Below are 19125 nucleotides of genomic sequence, written 5' to 3'. Positions count from 1 at the left end.
AGAGAGAGGTCCTCTATTTTTTGGGCTACACTCTATGTCACCAATTTTTTTTTAAGTGAAATCACGTAACATAATATAGAGGTAAATGCCCCTTTGGTGAGTTGTAGGGTCTCTATGTTCCACTCTATTAGGATGCCTATATGAACATATGTATATGGAGGATATGGACGTCTTAGTAGAAGTAACAGAAGCATGCTTACTACATAAGGAAATAATCAGAACAATGTTGTGCTTGCAGTACACAAAAAGACTTGGTGTGCAATATTAACCTGCTCACTGCCAGAGATAACCCAACCTTTACCTCTCTAGCATTGAAAAGTTTCATCAACATATCAACTCTATTGTGCAGTTTTATTAATGGACATGTGACAATCTCACAAGAGGTGGACAAACCCTCCACGGAATCACACAATCCTTCCTTTACAAAAAAAAAGAAACATTTTCAGCATGTGCTATGATATTTGCATAATTATAAGACTAAAATAAAGTTACTATAGTTAACATTTTATTGTATTGAAATCACCCTTCGAAATATATAGAAATAATCCGTTGTTTCATACCATACTGAACGTTAGTCCATTAGATTGCAACATCTAAACTAAAATATTTTTTTTTTGTTTCTTTTCTTCTTATTTTTTTTTTATTTTCCTGACATTGCAGTAAAACATTTACACCATATTTTATTTTTGTATCTTTTTAACTATGTTGGAACTAAAAAAGGCAGGATCCTTAATATCAATATCCTGGCATTGTAAACAAAATGCTCCAGTAGAAAACGGAGTAATTGTGCCATTGCTTGAAAGCTTCCTTTGGCACCCCTGTGGCATGAGTTTAAGGTTCAATAAAATTCGTAGAGCTTGTACAGCAGCAAGGACGACAAGTCTGTGTCCGACATACTACCAAATATCACTGCTAATGCCAAGCTCCCGCGATGATATAGGTATCAATGCGCTATTCCCATGGTACTCTTGTGGGTCCTTGGCTGCACTGTTGTGGCTCAGTTGTCCATTGAGAAGGGTTAATGGTATATTGCAATATGTATGGTGATTGCCTAAAGATGCTACTGGCATAACTGGGGCCGGCTTCTCATATTCATAAGCTCTGCAGAAATGTCTCATTTGCATTGCTTCTGCATGATGGTAGCCAGATATGTCTTCTGATGGTGGCAGTGTGCCAGATGTTCCCGTTACTGCAATAGAGGGTACAGTTTGTAGGTCTCCAAAAAGACTCTGCTCTCCACTGTCCATGACATGCTGTCTGGATATCACTTCTTTCTTTTTTGCAGGCATTTCGTAGACTAGACGTTTCCAAAACTTTGAATTGAGTTTGCTGCTTTTTGGACCATTCCACTTGATTAACGACTGGTGTTTAATGGCGTGTTTTAGGGATTCTACTTCTTGATAATTGACTTTTCCTCTCAAATTGCTGCATTCTATTAATATGACTTTGATTTCTCCGCTGGTCAGCATATTGTGGAGTCTGCTGTCCAGCACAAAAATGCTCCAACCCCTTCGGATGACATAATCTGGGGTCAGCACTATGATTAATCTTCTGCTTTGCTCAACACACCTTGCGAGATCTTCCATGTAAGCTGCAAAACAGAAAAAAAGAATAAAAACTATCTAAAATACACTTTACACAGCCAAATGCATTCTATTTCTAGGATTGTAGGGAAGACCATCTGTTGATTTTTTATGCCTTAATTCAATCAGTACAAGATTTCACCACAGGCATCTCCATGTGGAGTAAAGACAATAAAGGAGGTCATTAACATTAATATAAGTTACATTAACAATACATCTTAAGCCCTTGTGTACAATACATTCATGTTTTATATAGTGTGATCTCTTATTCACTTGTTTGCTATTATGCAGTAAGGGTCATACACAAGTCATGCGGATGAGCTCTAAATGAATAATGTCCTGGATGGTGGTCAGACATAAAAATACTATGCAGAGTTGGATCCTGTCTTTCATTAATGTATTTTTGATACAGCGCTTTTTGACCTAAAGTAATTCAATATCCAAAATTAACTTCCAACCCAGCCGCATTATAAAATATATTAGTTTATCCCAATAAAATGACTCGGTGGAAAACATACTTAATGTGCAACCTATGCAGCCACAAACAAAAGCTACTCAGGTGCCAAGTAAAGTAAGCTCATGGGTCCCAATGCAAAATCTTCAGAAAAATCCCAAATAATCGTGAGTCTTTTATAATGCTGTCCTTCTTACATGGATCAAAGGGACATTTTTAGCTCCTCTAGTCCCCAAATGTTGAAACCCACTATAGTGGTGTCCTTGGTCAATACTTCCTAGCGGTAAAAAACGGAATATCTTACATTCCACCAGACCAGTGTTTCCCAAACTCCAGTCCTCATGGCCCCCAACACATCATGTTTTCTGGATTTTTTTGCTATTCTACAGGAGATGGAATTATCAAGGCAGAAGAAATTGCCACAGGTTCTCGCACCTGTGCAATACTAAAGAAATCCTGAAAACATAATCTGTTAGGGGCCACAAGGACTGGAGCTTGGGAAACACTGATCTAGACAATATGAAAAGTTTCCAGCGGATTATAACTATTAAATAAGTCTGCTAAACAATATTTAACCAATGTGCCTCTACAAGACAATGATGCACTAAAATTAGGCATGGTCCAGTTAAGAAAACAAATGGTATATACCCTATTAGTTTATAAAGGTTGGACCCAATCAGAATCCATCTGTTCTGGACAAAGTGGAGGGTGGTTATGAAGAATGCCCTTCTATATCTGGAAAGCGTGTCTTGCGTTACCCAGATATCCCATTGGGGTGAACATGTTTTGAGTAATATTTGAGTTCCCATGTGATGGTGATGCTGAGCAATGAAACATGCATTGCCAGGTTTCCACAGGTTACAGCTGAGGTTTCCAATTCCTAATTACACTTGCGCCTGTTTTTGTTGTGTTTTGGCCCTATTTTTTTGGTCTGTACCATATTCATCACTACATTTGCTGCTTTTTTAAAATCCTTTTTCAGATGATCACGTTTATTTTTTTTATTTTTTTTAAGGTCGTACTGTAGTCACAGTTTAGGATTTCTAAATATTTACACCTTTTCACAAATTTTGTCTCAAATCTCCTCCTGGAATGATGTTATGTACATGTGAAATTTTATTGCAAAAAGACAAAAATAAAGAACATTTTTTTTTTATTTTGCCTAAAGTTTATTGTGATGAATTTGGCCCCCCAAAAAGTCGTATTAACTGTAAATGATTAATCGGTCCCATTTTGATCTGCTTGTCAACGAATTGTCCTAAGTGGAGAACCCCTTTAAGTCAGCTGCTATCTTTCTGTAAACAATGTTGAAAAAGGCAATAGTTCATTTGCCACTCCCATACAAAGGCTTTCTTCATCTCCAGCCGGTCTCGGTTTACTGGCCTCCTCCAATGATGTGTCATGTTGACATATGACAGCTGCAGCCAATCACAGGTTGCAGGGGTCACAACATCACTGAAGTCTGAAAACAGAGACCAGCGGGGAACAGGGAAATCCTCAGCACCAAAGAGGCTGAAAAATGGCAAGGTGCCGCTTTTTGATCTCTCATTGGTCACTCAAGAAGTACATATATATTTTTAGGAATAAATCATGCCCCCCCTATAAAAGTACTCTACGTTATGCCAACTCCACGTGCCCCTCCATGTACTCCTTATAGTCACAAAGACCACCTATAAATAAAGTTCAGTACAATATCTTGTAGTTCTCGTAAAAACAAGTCTTAGACTTCTGTGTATTAGTAATATATGAAACCTTGCTTTACAGCGCCTCGCTTCCCCTGGTGGGCTGGTTTGAGAAACTGTAATTTGTGCTTTAAAAATGAATGCAGACATTTAAGCAAATTGCAAGCTTGTCTGGCATCTCCTTCACATCCTGCAATCGTAGCATTTTGATAATTCTGCTAATTACATGCAATATATTCTACTAGAGCAGTGTTTATTTTAATGAGTTTGGCTTCGGAGAAGGTACTAATGATATACTGTGACTTTAATATTTCCCTGTGCTGCCAGCTAAAAGAAGCTGTCATGTTTGGTGCCAAGTATCAAAGGTATAAGCAATGCTTATAATTATAAGAGCGGAACAATAACGCACACCCTCGTGTGGCTGTAACATATAATTACACAGTCATGAACTTAACTTTCCAAAGGATCGTCCAATCAATTCTTAAAGAGACTTTAAATTACCATGTGCTGATGTGATCAGCCACCGCGGATACCTTAAATTAGTGTGTACAGAAGAAACGCACTATGTGAACCCTCCAACACAAACATCAATTTTCCGATCTTGATGTAAATTGCAGGTGTTTGTAACATGACAGACACAGACAGAAATTGAGTATAAAGACATTTATTAACAGATTTTCCTTCTAAAAAAAAAAATAGGAGACTCGGGTTTTTGAAGCAGAAACAAAGGATGATTGTGGAAGCTACTTTTATAGCAATGCAGTCTTCATTATTCACGATAATGTTTTTTGGGGTATAACAAAAATAAATATCACACAGAACAGTTATAATATGCATTGTCTTTGCCTATATTTAGAGTAACTGAAATTGCCAAACATTATCAATATAATTATTTATCTTGGGCAAGAAATTAAAGGGAGTTATACCTTTTGGATTACCCAAAGATTACCTTTTTGATTCATTTATTGAAACTACCAATGATCAGCTATAAACTGGGGGTGGACACACGCCGAAGCAGGGCCACTGTGTGAAAGTAGTATGTGGGTCCTTCGCCTCTGTGAAGAGCTAAGTGATCATTATTATGTTCTTCTCTGATGATCCTCTACCAGATCCTATATTGATCTGTCAATCCAACCTCTGTATATCAATCTAACAGGAATAGTGAGCCAAGAATCTAGTAGACAGTGGAGGGAGCTATATGTCGATGGCGTTGTCCCCTTTACCTCTAGGACCTCAGGTCATCTACACATTTGGTATGTCCTGTCCCCCACCGATCTATCAAAAAGCTGCTCAGCAGGGTGAAGCACTGAGCTTCTGTCTGAGCGTTCACATTGAGAGGTGTACGGGGCTCAATAGAAAGTCCATGGGATAGATTCATTAAGACTGGCTTTGCGCACGCTGTCTTAATGAAGGACTTGCTGGAGCATGATGCTCAGAATTCATTAAGTGGCACACATCACTTAATAAATTTGGCATATGGTATCATGGGTAGTGTTGAGCGATACCTTCCGATATCAGGAAATATCGTATCGGATTGGATCGGACCGATACTCAAAAAGTATCGGATATCGCCGATTCCGATACCGGAAACCAATGCAAGTCAATGGGACACTAATATCGGAATGAAAATAAACCCTTTCTTTCCTTGTAGGTTAATTCTACATGAAGTAAAACAACTAAGAATAATGTAGAATGTATTATGCGAAAAGCCGGCAATTCATCAGCGCATACACCGGTACCCGACAATTTATAACAGAAAGAATAGAGCTTCACACATAGATTAGATAGATAGAAACATGTCAGTCACATATATATGAAGTACAGTGACAGTGTTGCTTACTGTACTTGTCATTTAGTGTAAAGGATTTATTAAAAAAAATAATAGTGTTTTCATGCACCGTCTCTTTAAGAAAGCCGGCCGGCAATTCAGCAGCGGTACCCGACAATTTATAACAGAAAGAATAGAGCTTCACACATAGATTAGATAGATAGAAACATGTCAGTCACATATATAAGAAGTACTGTGACAGTGTTGGTTACTGTACTTGTCATTTAGCGTAAAGGATTTATTTAAAAAAATAATAGTGTTTTCATGCACCGTCTCTTTAAGAAAGCCGGCCGGCAATTCAGCATCTGTACCCGACAATTTAGAATAGAAGGAATAGAGAATCACACATAGATTAGATAGATAGAAACATGTCAGTCACATATATATGAAGTACAGTGACAGTGTTGATTACTGTACTTGTCATTTAGTGTTAAAATAAAGGATTTATTTAAAAAAAAATTGGCGTGGGGTAATTTTAGTCTCTAGCGGAGGTTAAGCAGACAGCTGGGGCAGATGTTTGAAGTCTGGGAAGGGGGTAAACCCACGGAGCTTCCCAGGCTACTAATATGAGCCCCCAGCTGAATACCTAGCCCAGAAAGCTTGGGCCTCCCTGCGCTGCAGATTCCAGCCCCCAGCTGCCTAGTTGTACCTGGCTGGACACAAAAATAGGGCGAAGCTCCACGTATTTTTTTTTTTAATCATTTCATGAAATTCATGAAATAATTAAGAAAAAAAGGGCTTCCCTATATTGTTGTGTCCGGCCAGGTACAAATAGGCAGCTGGTGGTTGGGGGCAGCCCGTTCCTGCCTGCTGTACCTGGCTGGACACAAATATAGGGCGAAGCCCCACATCAATTTTTTTTAAATTATTTCATGAATTTCATGAAATAATTAAAAAAAAAAATACGTGGGGCTTCTCCCTATTTTTGTGTCCAGCCAGGTACAACTAGGCAGCTGGGGGATGGAATCTGCAGCGCAGGGAGACCCAAGCTTTCTGGGCCCCCCCGCTGCAAATTGCAGTCCGCAGCCACCCCGGAAAATGGCGCGTTCATAGAAGCTGGATGCTGTACCTGGCTGGCATACAAAAATATGGCAAAGCCCACGTCAAAATTTTTGGGAAAAATTAATTAAAAAATAAATAATAATTTAGGAACTGCATCTTTATTAACTCCTCAAATGTCATTTAGTGTTAAAATAAAGGATTTTAAAAAAAAATTGGCGTGGGATCCCCCATAATTTTAGTCTCTAGCGGAGGTTAAGCAGACGGCTGGGGCAGATGTTTGAAGCCTGGGAAGGTGGTAATACCCACGGAGCTTCCCAGACTACTAATATCAGCCCCCAGCTGAATACCTAGCCTTTACTAGCTATTAAAATAGGGGACCCCCCAAAAAAATGACGTGGGGTCCCCCCTAATTTAATAGCTAGTAAAGGCTAGGCAGACAGCTGGGGGCTGATATTAATAGCCCAGGAAGGGAGCCATGAATATTGGCCCCCTCCCAGGCTAGAAACACCAGCCATCAGCCGCCCCAGAAATGGCGCATCCATAGTATGCGCCAATTCTGGCACTTAGCCTCGCTCTTCCCACTGCCCTGTAGCGGTGGCAGTGGGGTAATAGGGCTGAGGTTGATGTCAGCTTATAATGCCAGCTGACATCAAGCCCAGGTTAGTAATGGAGAGGCGTCTATAAGACACCCCCATTACTAACCCCATAGTCAAAGTTAAAAAAAAACACAAACACCCAGAATAAACTCCTTTAATTGAAATAAAGACACAATTCTTTATTGTTCTAAATTAAACCATACTTACCATCACACCCATTCCAGCTGAAGCCAACGATCTCCTGCAATAAAAGTAAAATAATAAAGCAACCTCATCCTTACCTTTCCATGGTTCCCACGATGGCTCCAGCTCTGCTACATCGAGATGACAGGCTGGACCGCAGCAGAACGCTGCCATCCAGCCTGTCATCCCGCAGACACTGAGAAGCGCAGGCATGCTTGCGCTCCTCAGTGTCTCTCTGTGACGGCATCCAGATGAGCCGACAATGAACTCGGCTCACCTCATGCACGTCACTGACAGCGTGGGAGAATTCTCCTGCACTCAGCGCTTCAGCGTGAGAATTTTCCCACGCTGTCAGTGACGTGCATGAGGTGAGGTCATGTCCAATGAACTCAGCTCACCTCATGCACGTCACTGACAGCGTGGGAGAATTCTCACGCTGAAGCGCTGAGTGCAGGAGAATTTTCCCACGCTGTCAGTGACGTGCATGAGGTGAGCTGAGTTCATTGGACATGACCTCGGCTCATCTTTATGCCGTCACAGAGAGACACTGAGGAGCGCAAGCATGCCTGCGCTTCTCAGTGTCCGCGGGATGACAGGCTGGATGGCAGCGTTCTGCTGCGGTCCAACCTGTCATCTCGATGTAGCAGAGCTGAAGCTGTCGTGGGATCCATGGGAAGGTAAGGATGAGGTTGGTTTATTATTTTTCTTTTATTGCAGGAGATCGTTGGCTTCAGCTGGAATGGGCGTGATGGTAAGTATAGTTTAATTTAGAACAATAAAGAATTGTGTCTTTATTTCAATTAAAGGACTTTATTCTGGGTTTTGTGTTTTTTTTAAATACTTTACTAGAAATTCATGGTGGTCATGTCTAATATTGGCGTGACCCCATGAATTTCGGGCTTAGGGCCAGCTGATAATGCCAAGCTGGCCCTAACCCCTTTATTACCCAGTGAGCCACCGCACCAGGGCCCTGGATGAGTTGGGTACAGCGCCAGAATTTTATGAAATAATTTAAAAAAAAATACGTGGGGCTTCTCCCTATTTTTGTGTCCAGCCAGGTACAACTAGGCAGCTGGGGGATGGAATCTGCAGCGCAGGGAGACCCAAGCTTTCTGGGGCACCCCCCGCTGCAAATTGCAGTCCGCAGCCACCCCGGAAAATGGCGTGTTCATAGAAGCTGGATGCTGTACCTGGCTGGCATACAAAAATATGGCAAAGCCCACGTCAAAATTTTTGGGAAAAATTAATTAAAAAATAAATAATAATTTAGGGACTGCATCTTTATTAACTCCTCAAATGTCATTTAGTGTTAAAATAAAGGATTTATTTAAAAAAAAAATTGGCGTGGGATCCCCCATAATTTTAGTCTCTAGCGGAGGTTAAGCAGACGGCTGGGGCAGATGTTTGAAGCCTGGGAAGGGGGTAATACCCACGGAGCTTCCCAGACTACTAATATCAGCCCCCAGCTGAATACCTAGCCTTTACTAGCTATTAAAATGGGGGACCCCCCAAAAGAATGACGTGGGGTCCCCCCTATTTTAATAGCTAGCAAAGGCTAGGCAGACAGCTGGGGGCTGATATTAATAGCCCAGGAAGGGTGCCATGAAAATTGGCCCCCTCCCAGGCTAGAAACACCAGCCGTCGGCCGCCCCAGAAATGGCGCATCCATAGGATGCGCCAATTCTGGCACTTAGCCTCGCTCTTCCCACTGCCCTGGTGCGGTGGCAGGGGGTAATAGGTGTAGTGCCGGCGTCCCTGCCCTCTGCTAGGCAGGGACGCTGCTCCCCTCACCGCTCTGCCCCGTGCCCGGCGTCCCTCTCCCGCTCTGTTGTCAGCGCGCGCTCCTTCCCGGCGTCCTCCTCCCGCTCTGCTCTCAGTGCGCGCTCCTTCCCGGCCCCTGTGCTTAGGGCGCGCGCGCGCTCCCCTCCTCTTAAAGGGGCCGCGCGCGCCGTCCTAAGGAGTCCCCGGCCAATGGCCGGAGGACTTCATCATATTTAAGGCACCTCCTCCAAAATGGAGGTGCCCGAGCAATGTTGTTTGCACCTGTGTCTCACCTGTGCTTCAGCCCTCAGGTCCCGTTGCCAGTTACCTGCCAGTTACCTGTCAGATTCCTGCCTGATTACTTGCTACCTGTCTGCTAGTCTGAGGTCCGACGGTCTGCCTTACTACTCCTGTCAGTCTGTCTAAGGACCAGCCTGCCCGCTCACCTGGGAGCGCACCTCAGCTACCTGCCTGCCTGCCTGAGGTCCGACGGTCTGCCTTACAACTCCGGTCAGTCTGTCTATGGACCAGCTTGCCCGCTCACCTGGGAGCGCTTCTCCGCTACCTGCCTGCTTGCCAGCCCGGAGGCTCCGCTGTCACGTGCTGTGACCACCAGCTACTCCAGACTCTTGCCCGCTCACCTGGGAGCGCTTCTCCGCTACCTGCCTGCTTGCCTGCCCGGAGGCTCCGCTGTCACGTGCTGTGACCACCAGCTACTCCAGACTCTTGCCCGCTCACCTGGGAGCGCTTCTCCGCTACCTGCCTGCTTGCCTGCCCGGAGGCTCCGCTGTCACGTGCTGTGACCACCAGCTATTCCTGAGACTCTTGCCCGCTCACCTGGGAGCGCTTCTCCGTTACCTGCCTGCTTGCCTACCTGGAGGCTCCGCCGTCACGTGCTGTGACCACCTGCTATTCCAGAGACTCTCGCTTGCTCACCTGGGAGCACACATTCTTCATCTGCCTTGCTAGCCTACCTGGAGGTTCAGCCATCACAGGTCGTACCTACCCTTTATCCAGAGACTGCCCCGATCACTTGCCGTGTCCTCCTGCCCGTACACCCAGAGACTGTCCTGGTCACCTCCTGTGACTACCTGCCTGGTCGCCACCCGCTCCCTTACAAGGACCGCCCCCTTGTATTGTAGCCCAGAGGTTCCGCCTCCCAGACCCGTTACAATAGGGCTGGGGTTCATGTCAGCGCCAGCTGCCATGAAGCCCAGGTTAGTAATGATGGGCGTCTATAAGACACCCCCATTACTAACCTACAAAGTGTTAAAAAGAAAAAACACACTACACCCAGAAAAAAATAATTTATTTGAAATAAAACACACCATTTTATTTAATTCTTAGTTTACAAAAAAAAAATAGTTACCTGTCCACGTTCCTGCGCTGATCTCCCATGCACAGCTGTCACATCTGGAGATGGTGACAGCTGTGCATGGCTGCTGTAAGCTCACGCTGCCGGGAACACGTCCGCTCCCGGCAGCGGGAGCCACTGACTGAGGTCACCGGAGTGCATTCAGGTAGCGCTGCTCCGGAGACCTCCTTTACGGCACTGCTGTACCGTGGGAATTTCTCACGATACAGCAGGGCCGTAAAGGAGCTGACTGGAGCAGCGCTGCCTGAACTCCGGCGAACCCGCTTATGCAATGACGGGGCTGCTTTACGGCCCCGTCATTCTAGCGGCGGCAGCGGTTCAGAGCGGTCACATTCTATGTGGCTGCTCTGAACTGGAGATCATCGTGGGACACTCGTGGACTACTACGGAGGGGTAAGGATAAGGTTGTGGTTTATTATTTTACATTTTATTACAGGAGATCGATGGCTTCGGGGAATTAGGTGTCTAGGTGAGTATAGGTGTCGTTTTTTATTTTTTACTTTATTTTAGGTGGCGATCGGCGGGGACAGGTAATGTATGAACTAATTTATTGTAGGCAACCACTGGCCACCAATGACATGTATTTAAAATTTATTGACGACACAGTAGGGCAATTTAAATAGCAGGATCAGGCTGATGGGAACTACTGCTCCCATCGAGCTGATCCTGCTGGCACGAGTTGACGGGGGACAGACATAGGCCGATGGGAGTAGTAGTGTCACATCGGCCTATGTCTGCCTGCACGCACACACCCACACACATCGCACAGACACCGCACACACCCGCAGACATCGCACAGACACCGCGCACACCCGCAGACATCGCACAGACACCGCGCACACCCGCAGACATCGCACAGACACCCCGCACACACCAATCATGACGGGCTGATGGTCTGGGGGGTGTGGCTGACCTGTGCGACCGTGGGAAAGTTCATGTGAGTTCATGCAATGCAGTCAAGCATGAACTCGCATGAACCCTCCGAGGGCACCGCGGCGACTTCAAATGAATAGCTGATCGGCATCACCTGATACCTCAGCTGTTCATTTGAAATAACCGGTGGGAAAGCGCAGCACAGAACGGGAAAGCCGGCGGTGAAGTCTTTTCACTGCCGGCTTCCCCGCCTGGGTCCTTCGCTCCCCGCTCCTTGGTGCTGCGCTCCCCGCCCGGTCCTAACTTACGATCAGGATGGGAGGTGGCGAGGGGAGCGGAGGATCGGGGTGGGAGGCTGCGGGGAAGCAGTATGGGGCTGTGTGATTGTTTAAAAGCCGGCGGCTTTTTACCGCCCGCCAGCTTTTAAACGATCAGGAGAATTCTCCCACGCTGGGATGGCATTCTGATGACAGGCTGGATCTCAGCTGAGCGCTGCCATCCAGCTTGTCATCGTTCAGAGACACTGCAGAGCGCAGGCATTATGGGAACTTCCGATTCCGGTATTCGATATTGTAAAAGTATCGGAATTCCGATACCGCGAATATCGGCCGATACCCGATATTTCAGTATCGGAATGCTCAACACTAATCATGGGTATACGCTTTGTCAAAAAATGTTACTCCAGTCACATACTGGACTGGAGTACCATTTCCACTGTAACAATTGCCAACACTCCAAATGAATTTTACCTACCCATTCCGCTTCTTCGAACTGGCTTTGCAAAAAGAAAAAATTGTGACTTTTCAAGTGTTTTACACTAGTTTTCTTGTGATTACACTTTGATGGTTCGGTCCCTATGAGCCTGTACACAGCAGGGAATATGGACTCTTAGGCCACGTTCCTAAGTTCAGTATTTGGTCAGTATTTTACATCAGTATTTGTAAGCCAAAACCAGGAGTGGTGATAAATACAGAAGTGGTGACGTGTTTCTATTATACTTTTCTTCTGATTGTTACACTCCTGGTTTTGGCTTACAAATACTGATGTAAAATACTGACTGAATACTGAACATGTGAATGTGACCTTAGACTTTCTATTCAGCTTGTACACCAGTCAGGGCACAGCTCAGGCAGAAGTTCAGTGCTTCTGATTGCTGAGCAGGCTACTGCAGAGCCACTTTTGAAGTGATCAGGAAAAGGAGGGTGGTAGGGGGTCTTATGACATGGCCCCCCACTGATCTGCTAATTACTACAGGTGCTCTTTAAAATTCTTAATCCAATCCTAAAAGAAAAGACTGTTTTGTTTCCCAGAATTGTCAACACAGTTTCTTGAAGTAGATCCCCTAAAAGGTTCCTTGGCACTATACTAAAGCTAGTGATGCAGTAGGAGGTCATCTTACTAAATGTAGTCAATATAAGGTAATACTTGACAAAGCTTTTAGGTTTATAAATAATTGGGACAATCTGCCATTGATGCATCTCTTCCAATGCTTGAAATCAAGAACATTATGCCAAGACATCTTTGGACGAGATAGACGGGTTTTGATTAGATATTCTTTGTATCTAAAGATGTCTGAAAAGGGATTTTATGTTCTTTCAGAGTATTTTTATCACAAATACTTAGTCACTCAGCACAAAATGTGTGTTCTAACCAAGCACGGAACCTTTTAGGAGACATTGCCCTATAAAAAAAAATTCGGGGCACTTTCCTACCTGTTTCCCATCTATCTCTGTCCTCTTTTAGCTCCAGTAAAACTAGAGTTGTCAATCAAGGAAGGGTGGAGATAGATGCAAAACAAGTAGATGGGAGGCCTTGTCCCCTACAAGTAAGGGTCTTGATTTGAACATTCATTGGCTGATACTCACTTTAACATTTCAGGCACTTATTACAGTTTTGTACATTTAAATTGCATGCACTTTGGATGCTGGATATCTTGTATGTATTGCACGTATATGATTATTGCGTACAGTGTTAAATGTAATAAAAACACTGTACCCTTTTAAAGTCATAAAACTTCTTAAAAGTCAATCCAAATGTCCAACGTATCTAAACTACTTTTGTAAAATAGATGTTTTGTATCCAATCACAGTATTTCAACTGATTTAGTTTTTTAAAAAAAAATAAGGGCACTGGTATGCACGGGCAATAAGACCACTTTTACATTATAACTAAGAATGAGTAAATTCAATGAAATCAAATTTTAACAAAATTTGCGAGTCTCAGAGAATTTTGTACACCGGACCAATACAATTCCCTTTTGCAGGTGCTGGCTTTTTTGGACATGTACCTAACTAAAATTTCTTTATGACATATTTTTTGGGAAGGGAATTGGATGTTATAAAAAAAAATGTTTAAAAAATCTAGACATTTAACTGTGCATGTCTGCTTTTTGCACAACTGTTTTAGTAGTCAAATTTGACAACAGAACATGCCACACCTTTTGCCACATTTTGCTTTCTGTACATATACACATATACCAACCTAACTTTTCTTAGTTTGTAATTTATGGAAAGGGTTGAATAATTTGGGATTGAAAAGATTGTGAAAAGATATTTATAGTGTTCTACAAAATGTATGGTAAAAGAAAAAGTGGTAATAGCAATGGACGAGGTAGTGTAAAAGAAAAAAAATTCATAGAATGGTTAAGAATGTGGGAGCCACTAGCAAAAACACCACCACTGGCTGTCCGGGCAGTAGTACTACCAAATGCAGGTCACAATTGACTCTTTTTCTCTTTGTCTCAGGCAAGCATATTAGTAGGAGGAAGCAGAAGGTGTTATAGAATATATGGCAAATCACTCTTCTTAGTCACAGCAACATGATTTATACCTCTGACAGTGACTCCATCAGTTTAAAGTCACAGCACCACTATCAGTATTTGGTCAGTATTTTTTGTCAGAAGTCGGAGCCAAAACCAAGTGAGGAACAATCCGAGAAAATGTATAATAGAAACAAGTCACCAATTCTGCATTTATCACCCACTCCTGGTTTTGGCTCTCACTCCTGAGAAAAAATACTGACCAAATACTGATAGTGGGGCCGTGGCCTAAGTCAGCTTTCTGCACAGAATGGGCTGCATTATCAAAATTGACTAAGAGGGATAATTTTTGGATTTTTTTTATTTAACAACACAACATGAAAAGCCTGTCATCATGCTGTGTTACTAAATGGGCTTTTTTGTTCCTACTAGGTCACCATTTATTTCTTTGGTGAGATCATTTTACTAAGGCTATGTTTGTGTTAAAGAGCTTGAGAGGGGTTGGATACAGTGCTAGAAGACCTTACAGTGTTACACACATCCGTTTTAGGACAATTCACAGCAATTTGATTTGCTGCAAACCGAAATTTTGAGAAAAATTTGTCAATCTTTGTGAATATAAATTTCCAAAGATTCCGTTATCTCTAGTAGTGTTGAGCGAATTTGTTCGGCATTTCAAATTCGTGTTCGGGGTTCCGGCTTGTTCGCGCCAAAAAATCGGCTCCGTCCATGAACATCCCTGATTTGTCAGGCAGATAAGATTGATTGTTCAAACAGATGTGTGTGTGTGTATATATATATATATATATATATATATATATATATACATACATATATATATACAGTACAGACCAAAAGTTTGGACACACCTTCTCATTTAAAGATTTTTCAAAGTCATGAAAATACAGAAAAATCTTTAACTGAGAAGGTGTGTCCAAACTTTTCGTCTGTACTGTACATACTCTCTATATATAAAGACACAAACCCCTATGTACAGCCAAGCAAAGAAATTTGAAACAAACTTACTCCCGCTGGGGATCATGTCCCTGTCTGGAACGAAAAGCTTGTATCCATAATGTTTTTCTAGGATGTCTGGAAGAATTTCTAGTGCAAACTGTTCCTCCTCTTTACTTTCATGATCTAATGAATCCGGATCCACTTTGGTATATGAAAGATAAGCATCATATTCCTTGTTGTCTTTGGAAAAAATCAGGAGATAAAATAAATTAGAGTTCAGTGTTGAAGACAAACATTTGCTTGCATTGTTGGCTTTTCATTTGCTTGTATAGTAGATATCTCTACTTCCATTATGTGTGACTGTATGTCTGAGAATAATGATTCACACAAGCAATTCTTTTAGTCAGACAATTTGGTCTACTTATCTGTTTGATTTTTACTGGGAAATGAGCTTTTAGTTAAGTATATGAAAATTCTGCACCAAATCATTAGTTTTGATTTTGGGAATTCTGTGGATTTAATCCTTTGCATTACAAGGGGGTGTGAAATTCTACAGCATAAATTGACATATTGCAGATGGAAAATTCCAGAGTTAATACAGAGGCATTTTTCCAAAGAGGAACAGGTATTAATTTTTTGCACATTGCAAAATAGAGGGCTGAAACGTGCTGAGTCTTCCTTTCCCCTATTCACACTACTGTATGTTACATGTTGCAATGTATAATTGTTTATGCTTTGTATGTTATTCAGCCAAGTTAATTTGTTTGTGCAGTATTTGTGCTGTTTCACTGAACTGCTCAAAGTATCTGCCACGGATCTCTGTATTTTTTCCTACAAAACCATAATACACCACATCAATAAGTCCCCCACATGTGCAATTAAATTCAACCCCCTTTGAGGAGACCAATTAGCTATGATAACTGAACCACCTCTAAGTGTATACATGTCCTTGGGTAACACAATCATGATGGGCCTGTCAACTACACCCTTGACTAGACAAACATGAGGCATTTTACCTAAAGCCATGGGACCCAGTGAGACTTAACATTTGATGAGGTCTTCTAAAAGAGGTTGTCCAAAAATGAGATAAAATGGAGTCCTATATATAGTTCAAACTGCAGCGCATCCTAGTCATGTGTCAGAACGGGCTGCAGACTGGAGACATACAGCTCCCAAGACTTGTGTCTCACTGACATGAGCTGTATTATACATACCCCATCGGTGGATGTAAGCATGGCTGCGATATGTGAACAAAGGAGGAATTTGTCCTACCGGTAATTATATTTCCAGGAGTACATCATGACAGCACACCAGGAGGTAGTCCTTCTCATCCTCTACTGGGACAGGAAAACACACAAGAAGTTAAATAGCCCTTCCCACCCTCACTCACCAGTGTCTTTACCACATACCACACCAGGATGGGTGCAACTAAATTTTTTTGAATTCTCTTCTACAAATGTTGGCTTTCACATAAGTACAAGGAATTCAAGGGAGGGAATGTAAGCGTGCTGTCATGATGGACTCCTGGAAATACAGTTACCAGTAGGACTAATTCCCCCTTTCCAGGCCATCCCTACTGACAGCACACCAGAAGAATACAAAATATAATAATAATATTTTTTTATATAGCGCCGACATATTCCGCAGCGCTTAACAATTCACAGGTTCATATACAACAGTCATAAGTAACATAGCTAAAGATAATACAATAGTTACAGCAAAAATACTGACAACCCTGCTCGTAAGAGCTTACAATCTACAATGAGGTGGGGGTGACACAACGGACAATGGCTTATTTACAAGGATGGTCCAGTCATCTTGAGGGGATGAGGGATAGATAAAGGCTGCATGAGCTCATCACCAGACAGTATCTATAGTGCTTTTTGGTTCGGTGGAGACTTATGTTTGGAGAAATAAGGGATGGGCTATAAGAATATAAAAGGACTTCGATTAGGGAAGATGATAGGCTGCTTTAAACAGGTGTGTTTTTAGGGAGCGCCTCAAACTGTGTAAGTTGTGGTTCATCCTAAGTTCTTGGGGTAGAGCATTCCAGAGAATAGGTGCAGCTTGGGAGAAGTCTTGAAGCCGGGAGTGGGAGGTACGGATTAGTGCGGATGTTAGTCGAAAGTCGCTTGCGGAGCGTAGAGAACGGGTAGGCTGATAAACAGAAATGAGGGAAGAGATGTAGGGGGGTGCCACACTGTGGAGGGCTTTGTGGGTGAGAACAAGCAATTTAAATTGGATCCTATAATTCATGGGCAGCCAGTGCAATGACTGGCACAGAGCGGAGGAGTCAGAGTAACGGTTAGCCAAATAGATGACCCTGGCTGCAGCATTAAGGATAGACTGGAGGGGGGAAAGTCGAGTGAGGGGGAGGCCAATTAATAGAGAGTTACAGTAGTCAAGGCGGGAGTGGATCAGGGCAACAGTGAGGGTTTTTTGTTGTTTCCAAGGAGAGAAAGGGGCGGATTCTAGAGATGTTCTTCAGGTGCAAGTGACAAGAGCGGGCAAGAGATTGTATGTGGAAGGTGAAGGAGAGATTGGTGTCAAACACAACGCCCAGACAACGCGGCTGCTGGCTCGGCATAATTGTGGTGCCACACACGGAGAGGGAGATGTCAGATTTAGAGAGGTGAGTAGACGGCAGGAGTAGAAGAAGTTGAGTTTTGGAAAGGTTGAGTTTCAGGTAGAGAGCGGACATGATGTTAGAAACTGCAGCCAGACAATCGCTGGTGTTCTGTAGATGCGCATGAGGAGGTGGGGATGTTTATGGGGATGTTGAAGTCTCCCAGGATAAGGGTCGGTAAATCTGAGGACATGAAATGCGGTAGCCAGGTAGAAAAATGGTCAAGGAACTGGGTGGGTGAGCCTGGGGGACGGTATATGACTGCTACTCTGAGGGAAAAGGGATGGAAGAGACTGATGGTGTGGACCTCAAAAGAAGGGAATGAGAGTGATGGTACTGGGATGATGACCTGGAAGGTGCAATGTGGGGACAGTAGAATGCCGACCCCACCACCAAGTCTGTTTGCAGGTCTCGGGGAATGGGAAAAATGCAAGCCGCCATGAGAAATAGCAGCAGGGGAGACAGTGTCAGAATCTTGGATCCAGGTTTCAGTGAGGGCCAGCAGATTGAGAGAGTTGGTCAGAAAGTAATTGTGCAGGAAAGGAAGCTTGTTGCATACAGACCGAGGATTCCACAGTGCGCAATTGAAGGAGGGAGACAAAGGAGTACAGCTGATGTTAATAAGGTTATCAGGGTTTCGATATGAGGTGGGGGAAGGGTTCAGGTTGGCAGAGGGTGGTCCGGGGTTAGGAGAGATATCCCCTGAAATGAGTAGTAGCAGTAAAAAGAATAAGAGCAGATAATTTTTGGATTTATGACATGGTTTCTCGTGCAATACCTTTGGATGAGACAGAGTGAGATTTGTCCTGAAGTTCAAAAGAGCATGGGAGCTGTACATGGGAGAGGGAAGGAGAGAGGGGCAGATATGGATGAGTGGTGATGGAGGGGGGATAGGGCAGTGAATGTGGATGAAAAAAGCACACAGGAATATGGAGGCAGGAATAAAGTACATAGTTAGACGAGAGTACAAAGTGTGAGTTACGTGACTCCTGCCCTGAATGACTGCCATTGAAATGACTGTCAGACACTTGTCGAACAGGACACTTTGCTGAAGAGGACACGTGCATGCACCCCACACCACATGCACCCCTTATAAGATGTCTAGATTTATAGGAAGGACTATAGCATCAGGTGAGAGGGATTGTGGGAGCTGCTTGTGACTAAATTGCCAGCTGCTCAGCTCACCAGGGGGGTGGAGGGCTGATCAAAGAAACAGGCCTAGCACACTATGCTTGACACAGTGTAACACCTATCACCATCAGATAAAAAGTCTACAATGATGGCAGGATAGACAGTGAATATTGAGTACAATGCATCAAATAACAGAGCCCAGACACAGCAAGCAGACACATTATACCATAGAAATAGTTTCAAGATGAGGGTTCAGCAGATGACATAGATACAGCAAGCAGAGATGTTATACCTGTGTGAAGATACCAAATAAAAG

General features: G+C 43.3%; 1 protein-coding gene across 1 annotated transcript in view; it reads right to left on the bottom strand.

Annotated features, from left to right (window-relative positions):
• Window positions 1-267: 267 nt before the first annotated feature.
• Window positions 268-19125, bottom strand: part of IL1RAPL2 (interleukin 1 receptor accessory protein like 2) — a 1202487-nt gene continuing 1183629 nt past the window's right edge. The window contains exons 10-11 of the mRNA XM_073637906.1: window positions 15122-15292; window positions 268-1591 (exon numbers count right to left, since the gene is read on the bottom strand). Coding sequence (XP_073494007.1) covers window positions 897-1591; window positions 15122-15292 — 866 coding nt within the window. The 3' untranslated portion in view covers window positions 268-896. The remainder of the gene's footprint in view (window positions 1592-15121; window positions 15293-19125) is intronic.

This window comes from Phyllobates terribilis, unplaced genomic scaffold, assembly GCF_046119375.1.
Source record: "Phyllobates terribilis strain yellow unplaced genomic scaffold, ASM4611937v1 Scaffold_7__3_contigs__length_470593459, whole genome shotgun sequence".
Taxonomy (NCBI): domain Eukaryota; kingdom Metazoa; phylum Chordata; class Amphibia; order Anura; family Dendrobatidae; genus Phyllobates; species Phyllobates terribilis.
Note: the sequence above shows the minus strand (reverse complement) of the source record. Positions and strands in the feature narration are given on the sequence as shown.